The sequence below is a fragment of the Cottoperca gobio genome, chromosome 4, assembly GCF_900634415.1.
Source record: "Cottoperca gobio chromosome 4, fCotGob3.1, whole genome shotgun sequence".
NCBI classification, from domain to species: Eukaryota; Metazoa; Chordata; class Actinopteri; order Perciformes; family Bovichtidae; genus Cottoperca; species Cottoperca gobio.
In genome coordinates this window covers 25,358,453-25,380,346 of record NC_041358.1, presented here as the reverse complement: position 1 = coordinate 25,380,346, position 21,894 = coordinate 25,358,453, and the positions used below count along the sequence as shown (strand labels likewise).

General features: G+C 45.1%; 1 protein-coding gene across 3 annotated transcripts in view; it reads right to left on the bottom strand.

Annotated features, from left to right (window-relative positions):
- Positions 1 to 263: 263 nt before the first annotated feature.
- The window catches only part of shdb (Src homology 2 domain containing transforming protein D, b), a 22,321-nt gene continuing 690 nt past the window's right edge, over positions 264 to 21,894 (bottom strand). The window contains exons 2-9 of one of the 3 annotated variants that reach the window (XM_029429925.1): positions 19,688 to 20,030; positions 18,674 to 19,057; positions 16,763 to 16,913; positions 13,788 to 14,015; positions 7,067 to 7,144; positions 6,190 to 6,364; positions 3,916 to 4,035; positions 264 to 1,647 (exon numbers count right to left, since the gene is read on the bottom strand). In XM_029429925.1, coding sequence (XP_029285785.1) covers positions 1,461 to 1,647; positions 3,916 to 4,035; positions 6,190 to 6,364; positions 7,067 to 7,144; positions 13,788 to 14,015; positions 16,763 to 16,913; positions 18,674 to 19,006 — 1,272 coding nt within the window. In that variant the 5' untranslated portion in view covers positions 19,007 to 19,057; positions 19,688 to 20,030 and the 3' untranslated portion in view covers positions 264 to 1,460. The remainder of the gene's footprint in view (positions 1,648 to 3,915; positions 4,036 to 6,189; positions 6,365 to 7,066; positions 7,145 to 13,787; positions 14,016 to 16,762; positions 16,914 to 18,673; positions 19,058 to 19,687; positions 20,031 to 21,894) is intronic. The other 2 variants (XM_029429926.1, XM_029429927.1) reach the window with 2 other exon arrangements.

Below are 21,894 nucleotides of genomic sequence, written 5' to 3'. Positions count from 1 at the left end.
TACGTGAGTAATGTATAAAATCTGATCGCCTCTCAAACACACGAGCAGAATAACTTTAGAGGCCGAAATGGGTGTAAAAATACAGCATTTCACAAGAAACAAACAAAGCCATACACTAGTCTAACAATTCAACATGATTGTGTGTAGCAGAATTTTGTTTTTCATTATTTCCCTCCCACGACTCATCTCCAAACCCCCTGTGGGAGTCCCAGCCCCCAGGTTAGGAAGCACTGATCTACATAAAGATGCTTCAACACAGCGGGTACATTACACATCCTGTCATCTTTTATTAGTGACAGAAAATGGCCAGAATAATAATAATAATAATAATAATAATAATAATAATAATCAACAATCAATTTTGGAATAAGAAGTAATAATTTAAATGATTATTTTTTCCCACATTTGTCCAAAGTTGGCTCCATCTGAAAACTGTTTTTGCCACACAATGCTGCAACCAGGCAGCAGACATGGGAACCCATTCCAGATGGCAAACTGAAATTAAACTCACCAACCAGCATGCAGCGACTTGGCCGGTACAAAAAATCTGAGCTGGGATATGTAGGAAGTGTGAGAACGTGGCCAACAGTCGCAAAGTTTTACCGTTTGTTTTCAAAGTCTTTCCTGATTAGGAGATGTGCGAGTCAATGGAAAGAAAATGGCAGCATTGATTTACAAACGCAGCATCGTCTACCGAATGCGATGTACGCAACCAACCAAGAGTCACAGGTCAGCGAGGTCAACACAAGCACCAATACAACACAGCAGCATGGCGGTGCAGAACAGACTGGGTGAGATATAACAGGTGTAGAAAAGCATCTGTTGTTGGTAAAACAACAACTTTATACCTCCAACATAGCATTGTTTAAACAAAGTCGATATGGAAACAGGGACTCCCAAGCCCGAGGATGAAAAAAGGTTTCTCATCTTATAACGGTACAATTTAATGCATTGATTTATATAAACATGAAAAATCTGCAAAATACGACTAGCGAGGTTTTTCACCAAACAACAGCAAAATGTTCTACCAGGGTCGACGAGGTGTTTGTTGTGGATCAGCAGTAATTAAATCTAAACCTCCTGCAGGTACGTCAGAACATTCACACTCTGCATTTCACTCTATGTATGAAAATGTAATAAAGAAAAGAATTTCACATTTCACATCAGGAAGAGCGAGATGAGAGAGAGGAGTTACAGCAAAGGTGGCCTAAAGTTCAGGCATTGCATTTCATGTGAATCGATCCCCCCCCCCCCCGCCCCGGATGTTAGCGACACTTGGCACAGGTACGACAGCAGTGGTGTGTGAGGGCTTTAGCCCCACGGTGTGTTGAATCATCAAAAGTAGTCCAGTCGGAAGGAAGGAAGAGAGAACAGACCGCACTCCTCTGGGAAGATCCAATCAAACATTCAAAGTTCTACGTGTCCGGTCACAATGAAAGCCTGGAGGTCCAGGAGGAGCGTCAGAGAGTCTGCACCAGCACGGGGAACAGCAGGGACAGGTGCTCGGCACCTCGGATCGGGAGTTTGTGCGTGGTGTAGAAGTGGATGACTTCGGGGATGGTGTCAAAGGGAGGACTGTTCTGTCCCAGGATGTACTTGCCGTCTTTATACTTAGTGAACTTCATGTGCATGAAACCCTGGCAGCTCCTGTGAGGAGAAAACAGGAAGAAAGAGAAGGAGAGATATCATATAACAGAGAGCAAAGAGGGAAGACATTAAATGTGGGACACATAAAACATCACGCAGCCGTCCGTCACATAATGGCACAGTGGAAAAGACAGCTTGGATTTATGTTCACTTCTTGTTCCTGCACTTTGAGGACATGAATCTAACCAAGATTTAACACCATGTCACACATTAGGCAGGACGGGGCATTATGATGGATGAATGAGTTGTGTAATTGCACATGAAAGGAAAGACTGAGCCATTGAGATTGAGAAAGAGGAACGCTGGACTGTGAAAGAGGCTTAGCCGAGCAGAGAACGACACTGCTTCCTTCCCTTTAAGTGCCAGGCGGCCGCGACTGGACTTCCCCTTTAAGAGCCAGCCAGTCATGATGTATGTCTAATTATAGAAGCAGAGGGAAAGACGAGGGCTGAAATCGGTCACCATAACTGTCATTGTTCTAGTAAATCAAATTAAATTGTGAAGAGCAGTGAAACCCCCAAAACCCTCACTGTGACTACAACCGGCCGAACATCCGGCAGTTTATGATCGTCCCTCTGGCCTCCAGAGCCCCGGAGCCAGACGCTTCATCACGCCAGCGTTCAGAGTTGACATTTGTTTCGTGGACTCTTTGTATCTCATGGTACATCAGAAGCCACCATATATTCATGTCGGTTTAACTCTGGCAGGCCCGTCTGTTTCAGTGCTGCGTTTCACAAGCTGTCCTTGCCGAAGGGTATGTCGACACCACGAAGGTAGCATCACCAGTCACAACACCCCGATAAAGACGTCGTTCCAATCTACACGCAGACACGATGGAACATTTTCCATCAAACTGGAGACATAACAGGAAGAGTCCAATTGTTTCTGTAGTTTTTAGACCTTGTACCCACCAGAAATAAAGCAAAGGAAAGTAATTATTGATTCCAAACACAAGCTCTCAGTCATGAACGTCTCCAGACAAACAAGACAAACAGAATGCAAGAGCACGTCAGAGTACGTTCCAGGAAATGTCCCCGATGCAAAACATCTGACACACGAATACACTTAAGGGGAGTGTAGTCCATTTGGCGTGTGTGGACTACAAACATGGCGGACAAGGGGGGAGAATATGTGAGATACAGAAAAGGGGCCGAGACTCACATTTAAAAAACACGCAGACAATTTCACACGAGCTAAAACCAAAAGTTTAAAAGCTGTACAATCATCTGACTGCTCTTGTTTCTCGTCCCGCCTGACGATGTCGTGTTCCTTGAACTGAGCAATTAACTTAATGTTAGCATTAGCAATTAGCACGACGACCAAAACTAAGAAAATAAAGGCCGTCTGAAAGCAACGTTTCCCTTTAAGCTGATTAAAGATCTAAGCGGCTTCGACTCTTTTCCCCTTTGTTTCATGCTGTTCTTTGTTTTTGTTAAGTCGACTTCAACGAAGGACAAAACCAACCGACTAACACACACACACAGTTATACATTCTGCAGTTTCACAAGAGATATCACTTCTTCACATCCTCACATGCACCAGCTGGGGAACCGCAGCCAGTAGTGACCTTGTTGCCTACGCAAATATGCATGTGTGTGTGTGTGCGTGTCAAACCCACTCCACTCATGTAAATGAGTAATGCATGAGCTTGTTTATATGTCAGCACAACACAGTGACACTCTGTGCCTCACCCCCCCCCCCCCCTTCCCTCACGGATTCACTTCTCGTGTGGCCCACAGAAGGTAATTCATATTCATTAGTGATTACGGGGAGGATGATGTGTGCACTGAAGTGTGCTTTACCTGCCTGATTACCACTTAAGAGGGCCCGCTGGGGCCACGGAGGAAGGCCACAGAGAAGGGCCAAGGATGGGGTGAGGAGAGAGGGATGAAGGGAGTGCGGCGTGAGGTTGGGACGATGGATCGCGGTAGTAATTACAAGGGAGAGATTTGACCAGATAGGCAGTATTGTGCCCTGCAAATGAGTATCGGGAGAGGAATCAGTGCGGCAGTGATCTTCAGTGGGGGTGATGGTGGAGGGGAGAGGAGGGAGGCAGAGGAGGGAGAGACAGATGGAGAGGTGTGGAGACTGCGATATGAGGTCGGTAGCTCAGGTGGCTTCACACACACTTCTCAGTCGCACGGCAGAAGAGAATTACAAGTGTGCAATTAAATTGTAACGCTGTTAATCGGAGAACAATACTGAAGGTGCTCAGGTGTTTGATGTTGGAGTGGGAGGTCAGTGTGTGCGTGTGTGCGTGCGTCTTACCGTAGGGACAGGGAGTAGTCAGAGCGGTTGTTCTGACTGTTCCTCACCAGGTAGCTACACTCTTTGCACAGCATTAGCAGCGACTCTGCCTCTGAACGCGACAGTGAACCGTGGTACCATCTGAGAACACACAACACACACAAATAAGACATGATAAAAGTGGTAAGTTAAGTGTCATTCAAACATACTTTTACATCTTTTACTGCTGGATGCCGACACTGTATTGTTATTTTAATGATTTGATTCCACAAATTGATAATTATAGCAATAGATGCACATAAGATGTTACTGAGGATTTACTGCGATGAGTCCAGAGGACATTTCTTATTTCTAATTACATGTTTTTTCATTTTTTCTAATAATATTATTTAACAAAAACATTCTTACTGCTAATATTTACTTCTTGTATCATCATGATCAGTGGCAGCTCTCACATTTACGCTGGTCTTTAACATTACAGCTGAACAACAGTTGTAATGAGACACAGAGTCGACAGTCAGGCCAGCGTCTCTGTGAAGCTGCACTTTGCACAGCGCTGCTTTGAGCTAAACGCTCCCAACACGCTCACAATGACGACGCTAACATGCAGAGGCGTATGATGTTTACCACGTTCATCATAATAGCTGAGCATGTACGCATGCTAACATTTGCTGATTAACACAGAAGCAAAGTACAGCGGCTGCAGAGAGGTCATTAGCTTTGCAGTTATTTGGTCTTACAAACCAAAAAGTGTTGGACAAATTAAAACTCATACACTCAAGTTATTACAATTCATCCTGACGGGTGCACCAGAAATGTCACTCATAACTACAAATGTTAACGTCATGGTGGCACTGAGCGTGTCCAAAATGGCCAACATTTCATGGCAGTCCATCCAGTTATTGTAAAGATACTTCAGTCTGGACCAACCAACCAACACACAGGCTGACAGAGAGCCACGCCTCTAGGGAGGCTACAGATACAGGAAGTGTTTCCCCAAAGAATAATACAAAATAATGTAATAAGTAACATAATTAGTTCCTTCCTGGACATGCTTTGGTCTGATGTACCGAACGCTTCAGGTCGTCAGTGATGTTGTTTCTCTGAATCTCATAAAAGCCCTTAAGAGATCATCAGGGAGTAATGGGGCATAATAATCAACAACCATCCTTAAGTGAACGTGTGCGCATCAATGTGTTTGTGAGCACAACAATGTGTGTCTCGTGCATGTGTGCTTAAGGGGAGTCGTGTGCTTGGATTCCATTAGTTAAATGTCCCTCTATGTGCACAAAAACAACATATAAATTACACCAATGATGTCTGAAATTACAAGACCAAAGTAAATGTGTGTTTTTAATGACCCGACTTAATTAGTTCTCATTCTAACCTTTCACAGTTCTGTAAACTCTGATGGGTTGCTGCTTAGCTGAAACACATACCGTGGCGTTTTAATGTGTCCACGCCCTCAATAAATCAAAGCAGGGCAATTAAATGGATTTATCTGAAGGATGTATAACCACGCTCTTCTTCCTCAAATATTCAAAAATCACTTTTATAACAATGTAAGATAAATGCACGTGCATGACAGCCCCTGCTGAGACATTTACATGTGCAGCCCGCAGAGATTAATAGCTTATGCTAATTACATTTACATAATTAATAATTGCATACTTTAGATTTGTTTGATGCATGTAAACATCACAACACAGACCAAAATGCCTGTTTTAATTATATAAATATAATATATATATATATATATATATATATATATATATATAATATATATAAAAAAAAAAAAAAAATATATATATATATATATATATATAAAAAATATATATATATATAAAATATATATATATATATATAAAATATATATATATATATATATATATATAAAATATATATATAAAATATATATATATATATATATATATATATATATATATATAAAATATATATATATATAAAATATATATATAAAATATATATATATATATATAAAATATATATATATTAAAAAAAATATATATATAAAAAATATATATATCTTACTGTACTTGGATTTCTATTCGAAACTGCACAGCATTGTGGGTAAACTGTGCAGCTGATGTAAACTGTATGATCAGTACTATTGCTGCGATTTTTCTTCCAAGATAACTTCTTTCATTAAGTATCAAAGGTCGCAGCATGGGAGCCTCTTGGTTTGATTAAACCTGAACTACAGTGTGGCCTCCTGCACGTAGCAACTGATGTTAATGTAGTTCATGTGGGTTTAACCGAAGGCTGCATACATACACCTGCTTCTCCAGAGGCAGAGTGGCGTCCACTCTCTCCCCCACCATGGTGAGGGCTTCCTGCTGCATTCGAAACTTCAACCCCCCTCCTGCCAGCGGGCTGGACCTGGGCCCCGGTGGACGCAACCGCTCCGTGGGCGACGAGGAGCGGTCCCACTCCGCGCCATCAAACTGCACTGTGAGCAGAGGGGGACAGAAGGAGTGAGTCAGAGTATTTACACAGTGCTATGATCAAAAAGGGATTAAACCTCACAGCCAGAGTCGGGTAAACATCAGACATCCTGCTATTGCAAAACCACGCATGCAGCAGAGAGAAGTCGAACGAACAAAACTACCGGCATCATCACAATTACCATCATCAACATTGTTATTAGTCACCGAGGGCAGATAGAGACAGTAAGTTGGCGGCTGCCCTGCTTGGCTCTGGTGCAAGTCTTTGTTTTCCAACAGACTACACTGCAGATCACTGATGTTGACGCTCCTGATTCTATTCTGGAGCACATTACGTGCACACACCGAAGTGTTATTTACCCCTTCTGTGCCCGATTTTGGCGAAACTCAATCTACCGAACTTGTAATTAAACATTAAGTGTTCCATAGCACTTCTAAGTACACTGAAATGAACAAGGCAAGCATCTTAATTTACAGGGAGCTTTTCATGCGGTAAGAAGGAACTTTAAACCCAAAGAAGCCGCAACAGGCAGGGACAAATGCAGGGGTTGCAGATGGAGGCCGCAGGGGGTTTAGGGTGGAGGTAGAGCAGATGTAGAACAACAGCGTGGGTCATGAAGGTCAGGGTGACTGCATGTGTGTTTGGGTTGATAACGGGAGGCAGGGAAGGGGGGGGGGGGAGGGTTGTGTTCAGGGTGGGAGGTCACCTTGCTCTCTGACGGGGGGCTCCTCCTCCAGTTGACCCACTGGGGCAGGCCAGGGCAACTCCGACAAATCCCTCATTTCTAATGGAGTGGAGGGGAGCGGGGAGGAGGCGAGAGAAAAAGGCAGCGACAGAGTGAGAAAAACAGCAGATGGGCTCGAACAAAGTTAACTGAAGAAGGGAGATATGTGAGAGAAGTGGCGGTGATGAAGACGCGAGGCTGAAATCAGGTGCAAGATTTGAATGTGAGGAGAAAGTGAGAAGAAAAGGAAGCCCTGTTGAGTGGGTGAGGCAGCGTGTGTGTGTGTGTGTGTGTGTGTGTGCAGATGACAGAGATGTGGTGCCATTAACTACACCTCCTGTCATGAAGACAAGTAACACACTCTACCGCCTGCCTCTTTGCTTCATCACACTGCAAAAACATATTCTTCAGACGCTACATTTACAGTAATTCATCATGTGTGGTAAGACTGGAGCTGGAGATGGAACAGCGAGGACAGGAGAAGTCAGAGGCTGCATTATTTATAGTCATTTGAACAAATCCACTTGGTAGCAGCAGGGCAACGAAAACAAAACGTGACTTCATGTGCAACCCACAGAGCAGGAACTGAGGACAGAAGGTGCAGAATAACGCTCCATTCACTGTCCTACCTACTGTAGGAGAGCACAGAAGGTGCACAGAACTGAAAATAGCTCATTATCCTCCATGGCAGGCAACCATGTACTTCAACAGTCATTACTGCAGCCTTACACACACACACACACACACACACACACACACACTATGCCAGTTTCACACTGTACATTCAGCTCCTGCTCACCACGGAAGGGGATTACAAAACAAATAAAAGGAAAAGAGGGGTGACATCTTAATGAGCTGACAAATCCAAAGACCCCCCCAGGCCCGCGACATCAAAGGCCATTTGAATAGGCGTTTGGTGAGAGACCCAGGCTGTACATACATGCCTCTCTCTCTCTCCCTGGTTAATTATTGAGCAGGCAGACACACTCCGCCACTTTCTTTGGCTCTCCGTGAATTATTGATGCAAGGCGCAGTACAATGGCCCCATCTGGAGCGGGCCGCACCTCCGCTAAAGCCAGGATAAAAGTGTGGCCTGGCACCCCTCAATGGGAGACATGCACGCAGGTCCACACACACACACACACACACACACACACACACACACACACACACACACACACACACACACACACACACACACACACACACACACACACACACACACACACACACACACACACACACACACACACACACACACACACACACACACACACACACACACACACACACACACACACACCTCTAAATCTCTAGTTAAATGGACAGGCGCATTAGAAAGAGAGGACGATGTAAATGAGAGGCACACACACAAGCAAGTGAAGGGTAACAAGAAAGAGGAGAGAAGGGAGACAGCCGAGACAATTTATTAAAGATCAGAAATGCGCTCAGCCATCCGAGCGAGAGATAAGCTCAGGTTGTTACACAGACGGAGGGGAAAATGCCTCTCCGTCGTCTCTCATTCTGTCTCGTGTTCTTGAATCTTAAAATCTGATTTCTAGTTGCCAAAAAAGGTTTGAAACTAATTAAATCGTTTCCCAATGGCTGAGTTTGGCTTTGAACGTGGACATTTCAAACAATACACTCGTTTCTTCTGGTTTCAATTTCAATGATCTCGGTCGTCTCGACTACACAGGTTTGAAACCACCGGTCACAGGGTACCCTTCTCTCCACGGCTCTCGTCTCCCCCTGATTTAACTGAAACTGAAGTAAAATCAATAAAACTAAATAAACCATTTAGATAATCAGACACATAACAGCTTTTTATGTCTCATGTTGTGACCTACACCCCCTCTCCCCCCCCCCCCCCCCCTCCCACACGGTTTTTATCTGGCCGTTAGATTGGAAGCTCTCTCCACTGCAAAAGGATTTACATAAACACCAACATACAAACACAAACCTTGTCCGAACTCCTTAATCTGATAACAAAAAGGCTTAGTCTCACACACACACACGCACGCACGCACGCACACACGCACACACGCACACGCACACTTGACTTCTGATGGGGAACCTGTGGATCTCATACAGAGAAGGCTAAAAGTGCTCTGCTTTGTTCCCCAACACCAGAGACACACTAATGTTTGCCGCTCTCATCTGCTCTCAGATCAGCTCGTCATGTGATTTGTATCTAAAATCCACGACACTGTATTCATTATATTTGCTAAAAACAAAGAAGTGTTCTGTCTCCCTTTTTACCCCAGCTGATGAAGCAGGTGACAGTAAATCCCACATGTGTCTGTTGCCTCAACTACCTGCTAACAATTACCAGAAAGTATCTGGGGGGGGGGGGGGGGGAACACACACACACACACACATCGCCGTGAGTGACGGATAACTGACTTTTCAAGCACGCAAGCTGTTTTCTGTTTGTTCATAATAAAAGAGTAGCAGACAAAGACGGCTTCATTAGGTCCATTAATGAAGACATCTGTTTTTTGAAACAGCCCTGGCTGCCCGTCTTTCCTCTGCACACAAAGACCTTCTGTTGGGCAAAATGGCCCCCATAAGGACAGACAATTAACACCGCATGCCAGGGAAGAAGAAGAAAGCATAAATTCATGCAACTTCCCCTTTCCCAATATGGATCCACACCATTTAGATTTTAATTTTAAGCATCATGTATTTCTTGAAATGTCCAGATATTTATTGAATCCACTTCCTGCTGCTCTCACCGTCTTTCTCTCCGTACTATACATCCCTCTTTCTTCCTCGCCCCTCTTTCACCTATCTTCCTCTAAGTGGGGCATTATGTCTCTTTCCATATTCCCTCGCTCCTCTCCTCTCTTGCCCTACTCTACTTCCATCACCTCTCCACTCATCTCTCATATTGGTCGGGGAGAGGGAATCACGGAGGACATGCCTTTTTCATTAATGTCAGTAAAGGTTCACGCTGAAGGAGACAGAAACGCAACAGGGGGAGAGGGCCGGGGCGAGTAGGAGGAAACGTGACAAAGAGGAGAAAAGAGGAAGCAAGAGTAAAGAGCGACAGGAGTCCTTCCACTGTGCCGGTAAATTGATGAAGAGGCTGGTCAGACGCCCCCGGGGCCTGCTCACAGCAGCAGAGAGCAGCATCACACCAGAAATAGAAAACATAATTTCTGTCTGCATGCTCACACACAAATACATTTTCATTCTCCTATTAGGGCACATGCATGTAGACGACCAGACACACCATCTGTCAAGGTGTCTGTGCTTTACAATAAAGCAATAACAATGTCTATCCAACAAATTGCAGCTCAAAAACACGTTAAAGTTTATGGTTTATTTTTACTTTTACAAACCGTCCTCCTCTTCTTCACTGGGCAGCTTCTCTGCACAGCTCCTGTCTAATGAGCAGCTGCAATGGAACAAGTGGAGGATAAGTGCTTTTCTCAATGGCACCATAATAGTAATTTCTAGAGGTGGAAATGTTATTCATTCAACTCCCCTATTCCAGATGTTCAGATTGCGGCTCTCTCATCAGGCGCACACTCCTCCACTTAGCGCCGACGATCCTCCGAATCAATTCACCGGACTATAAAACTTACACACATGAAATGCCTGAAACCGCCGTTCATCCGTTGGTTATGTGTGGCCATCGCAGAGATAATGAGATTGTGCCTTTCATTAGCGCACTAATTGGTGATGAATGTTCGCAGGACCAATCTTTCACCGCTGGACTGTCTATTGACTTCCAGGAAATAACGACTGCTGTAATTTGAGCTGGATGCCGGTGAACGGTGACAGCTTTCTAACGTTGCAATTAAAACCCAGCGCACTGAGCGAGGCCCGTCACGTCCGAGCCTCAGGCGCCGCCAAAGTAACACTCACACACACACACAGCTGGTGGAAGTGGACTCCATATCCACGGGAAAATAAATACAACGCTTTGGAGGCAAAGCTTATTTCTGATACTATTTGCCAGCAGAATGCGATATTCGCCCAGGCGATTACATTTAAGCGTGGATAAGCTGTGAAAATCATAATTAGAGAGACTCTGTTCAGAAGCGCTTGCATGAATGCGATGCACGCGAGCACACACACACACAACACGCACACCCACAGCCACACACAACACACACACAACCTCCTCTCACCCTTGAATTAGGGGCCCTGATAATCAGAGCTGGAAAACCTAGTTGAGAATCCACATGTGTGTGTGTGTGTGCGCTCGTGTGAAGGCGATGATGAGGGGCTTCTGGCAGATTGCGATGCCCCCCTTTGCCCCCCTGTAGCGGGTTATCTGAGTGGCTGTGTCACATCCGCAGGGAGGGAGGGCTGTGGGGACAGCCCTGTCACCGCTCCTGCGTTAGTGTATATATGTGTGAGAGAGTGCGCCTGTGTTAGCGGATGACGGATTGCACCCTGACACAATGGCCCTGACTCCCCCCTCCTCTCCCTTCGTCGCACCTCGCCACAGCCCCCGACCATTAATTCTCCTCAACGCCCCTCCCCTCTGAAGCACTGGGTCTCCACAAACATCCGTTGAGCTGCCACCAAACATACCATAACCTTGGACGTCCCTTTTCATTTCTCTCTAGCCTTCTCCGCAGCCTCTCTATCCATCTCTCTCTCTCTCTCTCTCCCTCTCTCTCTCCCTCTCTCCTCTCTCTCTCTCCCTCTCTCTCTCTCCCTCCCTCTCTCTCTCAAACTTCCTCCACATCTCTTTCCATCCCTCTCTTTTTCTGCTCCAGCCTCGTCCTCCTCATGTCTCCCTTCCCTCACATGCGGGCCATGCCTGGCAAACGCTGAGTGAATCTGGGAATATGGATTAAATGTGAGAATGAAAAATTTGTTTGTGTGTTTACACTTCAGTGCATTGGTCTGCTCAGACAGACAGCACGGCAGCTCAGAGTGCTGCCTCCAAATGGAAAAAAAAAAACAAGGGGTCAGACAACTCGAGCCACACAAGCGTTTCCCTCCACTGCACGCTCTAATGGTGCTGTAAGCGCCGCGCTGCTCGCACATACTGTATGTGGCAGAAAGGAGGAAAAAGCAACAGATAAAGCCGCGTGCTGAGTAGGTGAGAGGTGATATTGACTTTTAAATTAACTGTCTTGCACCTCCTTTTGACATCATCTCTGCTCTCAAATACGTTACGGTGTCTCTTCGCTGCTCCTCTGGTTAATGTGATTCGAGCCTGAACACGGTGTGGATGTCTCTGTGTGTGTGTTCAGACAATGGTGTGCTGACCATGACTCTCTTATTAGCACTGGATCAGTCATGCACACGCAGGCATGTAATTAACTGAAAAGAGAGGGGGGGGGCACACACACACACACACACACACACACACACAGGACGGGCAAAGGGGAGGAGAGCGGGGAATGGAGGGGAGTGCATACGAGGCAAGGTTGATTTATTATCCCATCACCTTGACCTTGGTGACTTGGAGATGCAGCTCAATTAAGCTGACTTGGCCTCGCCTGCCTTACACTGATCCACTCCTAAATGACCCATCAGTCCAGTTCTGTTTCTCTTCATGCCTCCGTCTCTCTTACGTCTACTTCACCCTCTCCCTCCAATTATATTCAAGAGATGGAACATAATGAGATAGGATGTGACACGCACTGTCAGTGCAACTTCGAAAAATAATAATCATACACTGCGCCAATTATTTTAGAAAAACTGCGGATGATATCTTGATAATGACAGAAAATGAACCTCGTTTCTGCTCGTTGCTCTGCTAACCTTCTCTTTATCACACACACACACACACACACACACACACACACACACACACACACACACACACACACACACACACACACACACACACACACACACACACACACACACACACACACACACACACACACACGACATCTCTGTCAATCTGAGAGGTTTTTGTGACTGTGGTCCATTATATGTGAGAGAGCAGGAAATCAATAGTCCCCAGAAGGTGCGTAAATGTAGTAAAAGACACTGAAAGATATGTGTCATTTGAGCCGAGCCAGTGAAGGTCACAGCCCTCTCCGTTTCCTGGAAAACAAGGCTTTTGGAGATGTAGTGATTGGTGGCAGACACTACATTAAAAGGTCAGGACAGTTAGATGAGTATTCCACTATGTAGTAATAGCAGCAGGGCTCTCCGTGTGCTCCTGGGAGGGCTCTGACCTTTGAAACCGCCCCTTTTTTATAAGCCTGGTCTCAACCATCTTTACTAGTTCTGCCGAAAGACTCTGGTTTATGATTGACAAAAAGCTCCAGGAGCTGCACACGTGTCTGTGCAGAAGGTGGTAGGGAAGACACTTCCTTCAAAAACAATGGATGATTGCCAATATGGGGGCTTTCAGCTGTTCCTGGACACCGCTTAGACATCGTGGACCTCAGCTTTTATTCTGGGACACTCTGAATATTGATTTAAATACACAAGGAAGCATGATTCAGCAGCTCCATTGTCTGAACTCTGTCTAAAATGTATTCATAAATTGATTTCCTGCATCATTTTGAAATTTCCCAGAACTGCCGCCATGTTTTCCAGTTTGAAAATCACAAGCAAAGACCAGTGACGGGGCAGTTCATGGAGTATTCTTTCAATCAGGTGTAGGAACAGGTAGTTGAATGAGAGCTTATTGATTATCAGTTATACAGCCGACATGATGCGGAGGTGGGCTTTGCTCCACCCTTGATTTTTATTGACTTTAGTGTCAGAATATTACCTGCGAAAGCTTTGGAGATGTGATCCTTTTTCCATTCCCAGGGTTGGTCATACTCATCAGCCGGTCTCTCGTCATCTTGCGGCAGCCTGCTGCTCTCCTTGCCCTCCTCCTGAGCTTCTCCGTACAACAGACCCAGACCCAGGCGCTGGCCTCGCTCATCTTCATAGGGGGTGTCGTAGAGCTGAACCTCGCCCCGCGACCGTCCTCCTCCCGGACCACGCTGCAGCTCTATTGATGCATATACAAAATAACACGGATTCATACCCACGACACACACAAGCAGGCAAGAAACAACATTTGATATTATTCTGTATTACAAAGTAAGACAAAAAGCCTGTTGAGCTCCGACATGAATTAGAGGAGAGAAACAAATTATGTTTTCACAGTAGCGCAGAATCTCATATAGGGGGGGGGGCTTAACAAGGCCTTGGGCTAGATGCTGAGTTGCAACACGGTAGACAAACCCCCCCCCCCCCTTTTCTCGTCCATCCTGAATCCCAGCAGCAATCTAGCGCGGCTCACAACAGCATCCGTGTTCCCTCGTTAACATTTTCATCACTTTCTCAGTGGGTTCCAGCCGAGAAATGTTTCTCAGCACTTGCGACCGTTGTGTGGAGTCAAATATGGCGGAGATAAAAGGCTTTAAGATTATTGACGCACGCGAGAGGCTGAAATCGGACTTCTAAATGCATCAATAGGAGCCTCTAAGCTGCAGCAGCAGCAGCAATCAGCGGTGGCGCTTTGATATGTTGACCTCAAAAATGTACCCATTTAAAAAGAAAAAAGAAACAGGTGGTAAAGAGCAGGAGAAAATGGGGGGGGAGGGGGGTGTTGGGGGGTGGGGGGAATGAAGGAGTAGGCATCTTTTGTGCACACAGCCAGCAGCCTTGCAAAAGAGGTGCACTCACTTGAGAAGGGAACAGGACTAAATGGAAGGATTCCCTGGTGAAAGGCAGAGAAAAACTTCAACCTTCACACGACAAGACACCGCTGTTGGGCGACCCTGTAGTCACCATGGCGACAAAGTGAAGGCCCTGGGGAAAGGCCCTGATGTTATGAAGACGAGGGTGGAGGGAGGAGGGGAGGAGGGGAGGAGGGGAAGAGGAGGTGGTGGAGCGAGGAGGAGAAGGAAGAGGAAAAGGAAGCAGTGAAGAAACAAGGAGAGGAGGGTGACGGGAGTGAAGGACAAGGGAGGGAGGTTAGGGGGGGGGAGGTCTGTCAGCCTTTGATGTTAAGTCATTGAGACAGAAGCACAGCGGGGCTGAACGCTGCTCTACCTGCGCTGGGAACCCGCGGTGTCAGCGACAGCCTGGAGATGGAGAAGATGAAGGCGGAGAGATAAAAACAGGCGAGGAGGAAATAAAATGAGAAATTTATAGGAAACATGGAGGAAAACACAGGCGGGGGGGGGGGAAAGAAAACAGCAATTTGACAGAGAGGTGACATAGATTGAAGATTGATGACGACGGGAAGTGTTTAGGCGTTTACAGATATGCGTCAGAGAAACAGAGGTCTCTCTTTTATCCTTATGAACTAAACTATTAACACTGAAGTCGGAGAAAAAACCCCCACAGGTGTCTTTTCAGGACAGTCTGCGTGAGAGATAGTTACTGTTTTAATCTCACATCTGTCTTTGCCGCTCTGCTGTGTTTTTTAATGAGCAACAACAGACTGAAACACAGACAGACAAAAGACAACCCCGGAGTGACAGGCCCAATTCAAAGTCAATGAAAGAGCTGTGACAATGCTTTCCAAACGCTCTGCCATCACCGCTCAGAATCTAATCTCTCCAGCTGCAGCAAGAAAAGATTTTCTTCAAGGTTTCTCAATTGGGCAGCGCAGGGGGATGCTTCATTCACTTCAAGCCTGATACTACGAACTTCATTTGACCACCAAAAAGGCAACGAAAGTGAGCGCGGAGAGAGGAGAGGACATGGAATTTGGAAACAGGACAGATTATAGAGAGCTAGACTCCCCTCAGGGCCGAGGGAGAGCACTCGAGATGGAGAGAGATAGAGATGGAGAAAGAGGAGGGGGGGGAGGGGACGCTTTTACACTAAATGACTGGGACAGAGCAGGGAGAGAGCCGGGGAAAGGGGGCAGACAGAGATGTTATAGGGGGAGAGACAAATGGAAAACGATAGATGGTGAGGGAGAAAATCACAAGGGAGGAGGGAGCGTCTGAGACTGGATAGACATCTCTGAAGGGACGTTTTGTGAGAGCCGACGATGAGCTGAAAACACAGCGGAGTGGACAAGTTCAACACTCTAGTGTAGAAACGGAGTCATTAAAGTGGAATTACTGAGCAATACTCAACTCAGTGTTTCTAAAAACAAAGGAAAATATAGAAATAGGGATGCATTATTCTGTAAAGGCAAAAGTAAATACTTCACTATAAAGAAAAAGAAGAGAGATACAGAATGATAAGATTATTGATATAGAGGATTTTGAATTCTCTTTTAAAGGTCACACACAGGACACACACACACACACACACACACACACACACACACACACACACACACACACACACACACACTATTAGGAGCAGCTACGTCCACAGTGTGGGGGTCAGGTGCCTTGCTCAAGGAGGCAAAGAACTGGTATCTCTCAAAGTACCAGTCTACTCTCCACACTTGGTCCGTTCAGGGACTTGAACCGGCCACTCTCCGGTCCCCGAGCCAAGTCCCTACAAACGCCCTGATCATCTCAGTGTTCATCAAAGGTCTTTACATCAATGACGATATTACTTCATGCCACAGTTACATTATTTTATGGTCTGTGATTTTTATCTCAGGTAAGAATTGAACCCTTTAGGATGTCCATCCTATGAACACAGTTCTAAATCATTATTTGAATAGATGTAAAGGCTTTACATAATAAATACAAAAAGGAAGCAGTAAAAGGAAAGGGATTGAATCCAAACACCATGTCAAAACATAATACTCATAAGGATACTGACAAGTCCACTGACCTGTTATGACCCTCTGGGCCTCATACGGTTCCATGTAGCCGTTGTTCTCGCAGGGAACCGTTCTGAGATCTGGTTCTGACCGGTGGTCCATGCGAACGTCGAAAGGGTCCGAATAATCTGTCTCGCCTGCCAGCGGAGCGGACGGCACCACCTTAAAAAAAAAGGACAAAACACACACTTACTGATGAAGGTAAATGGGTTTGGACACAGAACATTAACTTGTCTCCTGCATTTCTGATACAAACCACTATTTAAATGTTTTTATCTTTCAGGCACAAAATTGCAATCATAGGCTGTAATGACTTTGACTTTCAGCCAGAATGTTTGTAAAAGCTGCACCTCATCAATCACACTTTTCATTGAAAACACTTGAATTAAAGCGTCCTAGGATCTGCATATTTTCTGGTAATTAGGAGAACTCAGTCTGTAATACATGTAGAAATGCTAAAAAGGGAAGTGTTGCGCAGACAATAGCTCATCAAGCCCAGCGATGGAGCGCGAGCAGAGCAATCACTGAACTATATATGTTTGGTTACAGACACTAATTTGCATCTTTAATGAGCAACATCAGAAAAACACACCAATGCTATGTTTATGTAGTAGCAACACAATATAGTTCCCTCTTAGGGACTGTATTGCATGTTTGTTGCTACATTTAAGCTATATGCAATGCAACCAGTCCTGTCTGAAGATGATGGATCCTTTGGCCGTTGGAAGCGACACAGAGGGAGCTGGTTGGTTGGGAGCATTTGTTCTTTTTTGCAAGCGCAGGAGGAAAACAGTGGTCACCTGGCACACTGACAGCTACAAAGGCAGCCATATGTTCACAAACATACACACACACACAAATACATGTGTACATACCTACAAACACATACACATTTTTGGCAAAGTGCTCTCTCCACCATCGCTCTCTCTCTCTCTGACAAAGGAAATCACTGTCGCAGGGCTCACTGCCTCACAGAATTGCATTGTAATCCTGTGTTGATTCGATAACAGGTTATCGATGCACAGGAATCTGCAATGATAATTAGAGTGTGGATGTTCCCAGAGACCCTGGGAAATTAATGAGAGCAGGAGAGTGGGATCTAGAGGGGGAGGGAGGCTATCGACTTGAGTTAAGACTATTACTTCAATCCACTTCAGGACTTTCGCACTTGTAGCATTTTCCGTGAGCCGAGTCATGGATTTAACTGCAGCGATGAAAACCCTGAAATACTCCTTAACTTACTAAGCATATGTAAGCGGAATAATGTGAAGACCATTTCCTTGTAAAACCTTTTGCTTCCGCTCCAGTCGCTCAGTCTCAACATCTGTTTGCCTTTTTTTCCCCCCCTTCAGCAGTAGCTGTGTCTGTTCTCTACAGCACGCCATGCACAGTACATAGTGAGGAAAGCACTGCAGTGATGACACAAACAGCAGCACAATAAATCATACCTCCCAGTGGCCCTTGGCATATCACCACGCGGCGAGCTGTATATGGCCCCTAACATGTGCTCATACAGGGGGTCTATCTCAGCTTGCAAAACTAAACCTCATTTATTATTTATGGAAGGACATAAACTCCAGGGACTGTGACCCTCTCCAACTCAATGGTCCGCTCCAGCCATCAATAATTTTCTCTTCCTTCTACGGTACCGAATTTATGTGGCGCATGGGATGTAACGTGATTTATGTAAAGAATGCATATTGGAGACACACATTACCAGTCACTTGCTTATGGAGTCTAATCAATAAAGCTGTCACGGTGATGGAAATAGTATTAGAGAGAAGTAGGAGAGTGGGTTTCTTTTATCCTTCACTACTTCCTTGCCCTCCCTTCATCCCTCCTTCTCACCTCCACATAAGAAATTTTATTTGTAATGACCTGCAAACACCTACACCTACAAACAAACTGAAAAAAGCTCTTACAGGCTCTTGCTGGTCCTCTAAAGAGATGGCACTGAGGAGGATCTTTGTGCGTCCCAGCTCCTGTGAGTCCACTTTGATCAGTCTGTGTTTGGGAGATTTCACGTCCACAGTGGAGGACTTCATGGGAGACCCATACACAGGTGTGGCGGGGTCCGAAGTCCCAGACTCGCCCCTAGACCTGTTTTCAGAGTCCTCGTAGGGATCCTCGAAGTCCAGGTCCCTCTGGAGCCGGTACGCTTTAAGAATCTCGCTCTCTGTGTAGTCTGGTGTGGGAGGCTGTGGAGGCACCTTCCTGCTGCCGAAGCTCAGGTAGTCTTTCAGCCACTTGGCCATTGCAGCTCTGCTTCCAAACGTTCTGGTGTGTGGTGGAGTGAGAGCAGGAGGCTGCAGGGGGCAGACAGGGACATGCAGGTTATTGCTCCACCTTATTTCTAATGAGATATGAGCTATGGATTGGATTTGTGTTTTTTTCTTAGCTTGACAAAACAATTGAAAGATTAGAAAAAAAAGAGCGCACAAAACAATATAAATCCACAGGTCCTGATTCTCTTGTAATATTTGTGCTGGACAACTTTCTCCTGATCCCAGAGCCACTGTAAGTGTGCGTTTACATGCTTCCATGTGACGTTAAACTACACCAACAGCTGGGCTTTACACACTCCTTTTGTTTTACGCAGGGAGCAATAATGTCTGGCATCTGGACTTTGCCCGAAGGATGCAATTACATTTCACACCCCAGCAATAAAGTCCGACGTTAACATGCAGATTTAAAAATAAGAATAAGACTGTAAAAGAATATCAAAGCAATGAGGAATTCAATTAATCAAAATGGTTTTAAATGTGTATTTTTTTGCTTTCCTTTTGTAATTTACCCAACATCAAACACAACACGTTTAGTTTTGAAACAGCCTTATTTGTAAAGCTGATTTTTCTTTAACTTTAACTCAAATTAGTCACCAAAACACTGGATTTAAACACCAGTGAGCGCTGCGCTACGAAAGCGCACTCACTTACCCTTTTCAGTCCTTCAGCCACTTTGAACGCTTTATTCCACGTTTCTTCATGTCGATCAAAAATAAAAACGGCACAGAGAAGTGACAGAACCTTCCCACTGCTGGCGCTTTTTATTCCACAAAGACACACGCACAAAAAGAAAAAAGAAAAAACAGAACAAAAACAAGAGCACTGAAATCCGCCTGAGTTCCTTTAACGACTGACGCCAAATGTGCGAGTGAAGAGAGCGACTACAGCTCCGAGACAAACTCAACCGAGCGATTAAAGGGGAGGCGCTTCACTCCCAGTGGAATATCCTCCTATTCCCTTTCGCAGTCAGCCAACCGTTCATTCATTGAAATATCTGCACATGAGATGCATCCTTTAAAATCTCTATAACTGCATGGGGGGGGGGGGGGAACAAATGACGAACAGAAACTAGGGAGAGCGAAACATCAGCTCGCACGAATGTGCTCCAAACATGTGCATTATTTAATCCCATGACATCACTGGATGAATTTTCCTGTTTTAACGTCACTGGAGTATTTCTTTTCCCAAAAACAAAAAAGTCTAACTGCTGAAGCCCTGAAGGGTGAACAAAAACTGTTATCTGCTTCATCGTAAAAGAGGTTTGGTGGAGTAAGGAAGTCCCATCGTCCTCTGGGCAACATGAACAGTGTTAGTGAAGTGTAGACAGAAAAACACTCCTCATCACAAAAACAAGACGACAAAGCGCTGAGGCCTGTCCACTCTGATTGAAAAATAAGGCATTTTTGTTGAGTGTGTGTTTCATTCCTTTTCATCCTCTCACAGATGTTCCATTATCTGAAGTCCAGGCTGGTAAATTGGATTGTGTGCTACAGTGGGTAAGGCCATCTAAGTCTGTTAAAAGACCATAAATGCCTCTTTCTTTATGACACTCATGAGCTCACTTTCTCCCAGGGGCGGGGAGACTGGATGAGGTCATTGAGCTAGAAACCACCCCCACCACCACCATTAACATTATCCCATCAAGACCTTCACGTCTTCCTCCTCCTCCAGCTGTAGTGTTTACCAAGCACCGGCTTCAGACCTAAAGGAGGTTCATGAGGATCAAAAACAAGTCCCAAACGGTTTCAGAGTCAAAGTCACTGAGGGTGCAAACATCTTGCAGGTCCCTGCTGTCCAATTTAAATCATTTATAGCAGTGAAGCCAGATCGATTTCATGACATCAGCCAACACAAAGGCCTGTCAAAATGCTGTGGAAAAGAAGTTCTCCAGGGTAGAAAACCCCCAGACTCCTATACCTGTTTAATGTTTCTTTCTCACTGCACAAAAAATATATATTTTTTTAAACGTTAACAGAATAAGACTGGGGGAGCAAAAAAAATTCACGTGAACCAGATTCATAGTGAGAACCAGTCATTATCATGTGGGAACAAGATCAATACGCTGTGCTACAGGTCTTATCTTCTGGGAATGTCAGATCTTGTTGGCACAACATAGGACCTTGATACGAGATCCCGTTAAGATGAAAACTTCTTTCCACAAGTTAAGATCTTTTTCATCTGATGTTAAAGAATTACCATATTTTGGTTCTTCAAAGCCTCAGTAGCTTTCCAGCATCTTTCTGTACTGCCCATCTTCCTCTCCCTCCCCCCCCCCCTCCTGCCATTCTTTGGCATTTTTATCTCTCGTCATATCTTTGAATGTACCAGCAATCTTCCATCTCTCCCCCCTCCATTCAGCTATACATTCCTGTTTTCTACTACACAATCCGCTTAGTCTTAACCCCCCCCTACAGCCCAATAACATATCGAGCATACATTTAATATCTGTTCTCATCCTGACTGTGGTGAGAGCCAGCAGTGTATGGAAGAAAAGATTGAAACTGTGCAAGAGATGGAAAATCAGAGACAGGCGAGCTGTCAGAGTCAGCAAGAGGAAGACACATGGAGAGCGCAGGGGTGAGGGAAACAGAAATGGAAAATCAGGATCTCTCACAGTGAGAGATAATCACAAACAGGCAGACAGACAGGTATAACGTCGTTGTGTTTTTCATGCAGAATAAACTCTGTTGCATAGAAGCCAAATATTTAATTGAATCAAACAGAAACAACAAGGCGCAGAGGAATATTTCAGAGAATTAATAAGACTCCCTCATTATAAAAGGGCTAAATATGGATGTGACATTTTTCTCTAAACTTCATGCTTTCAGTTGTTGCTCTTGCAGCTAAACAGCATCATT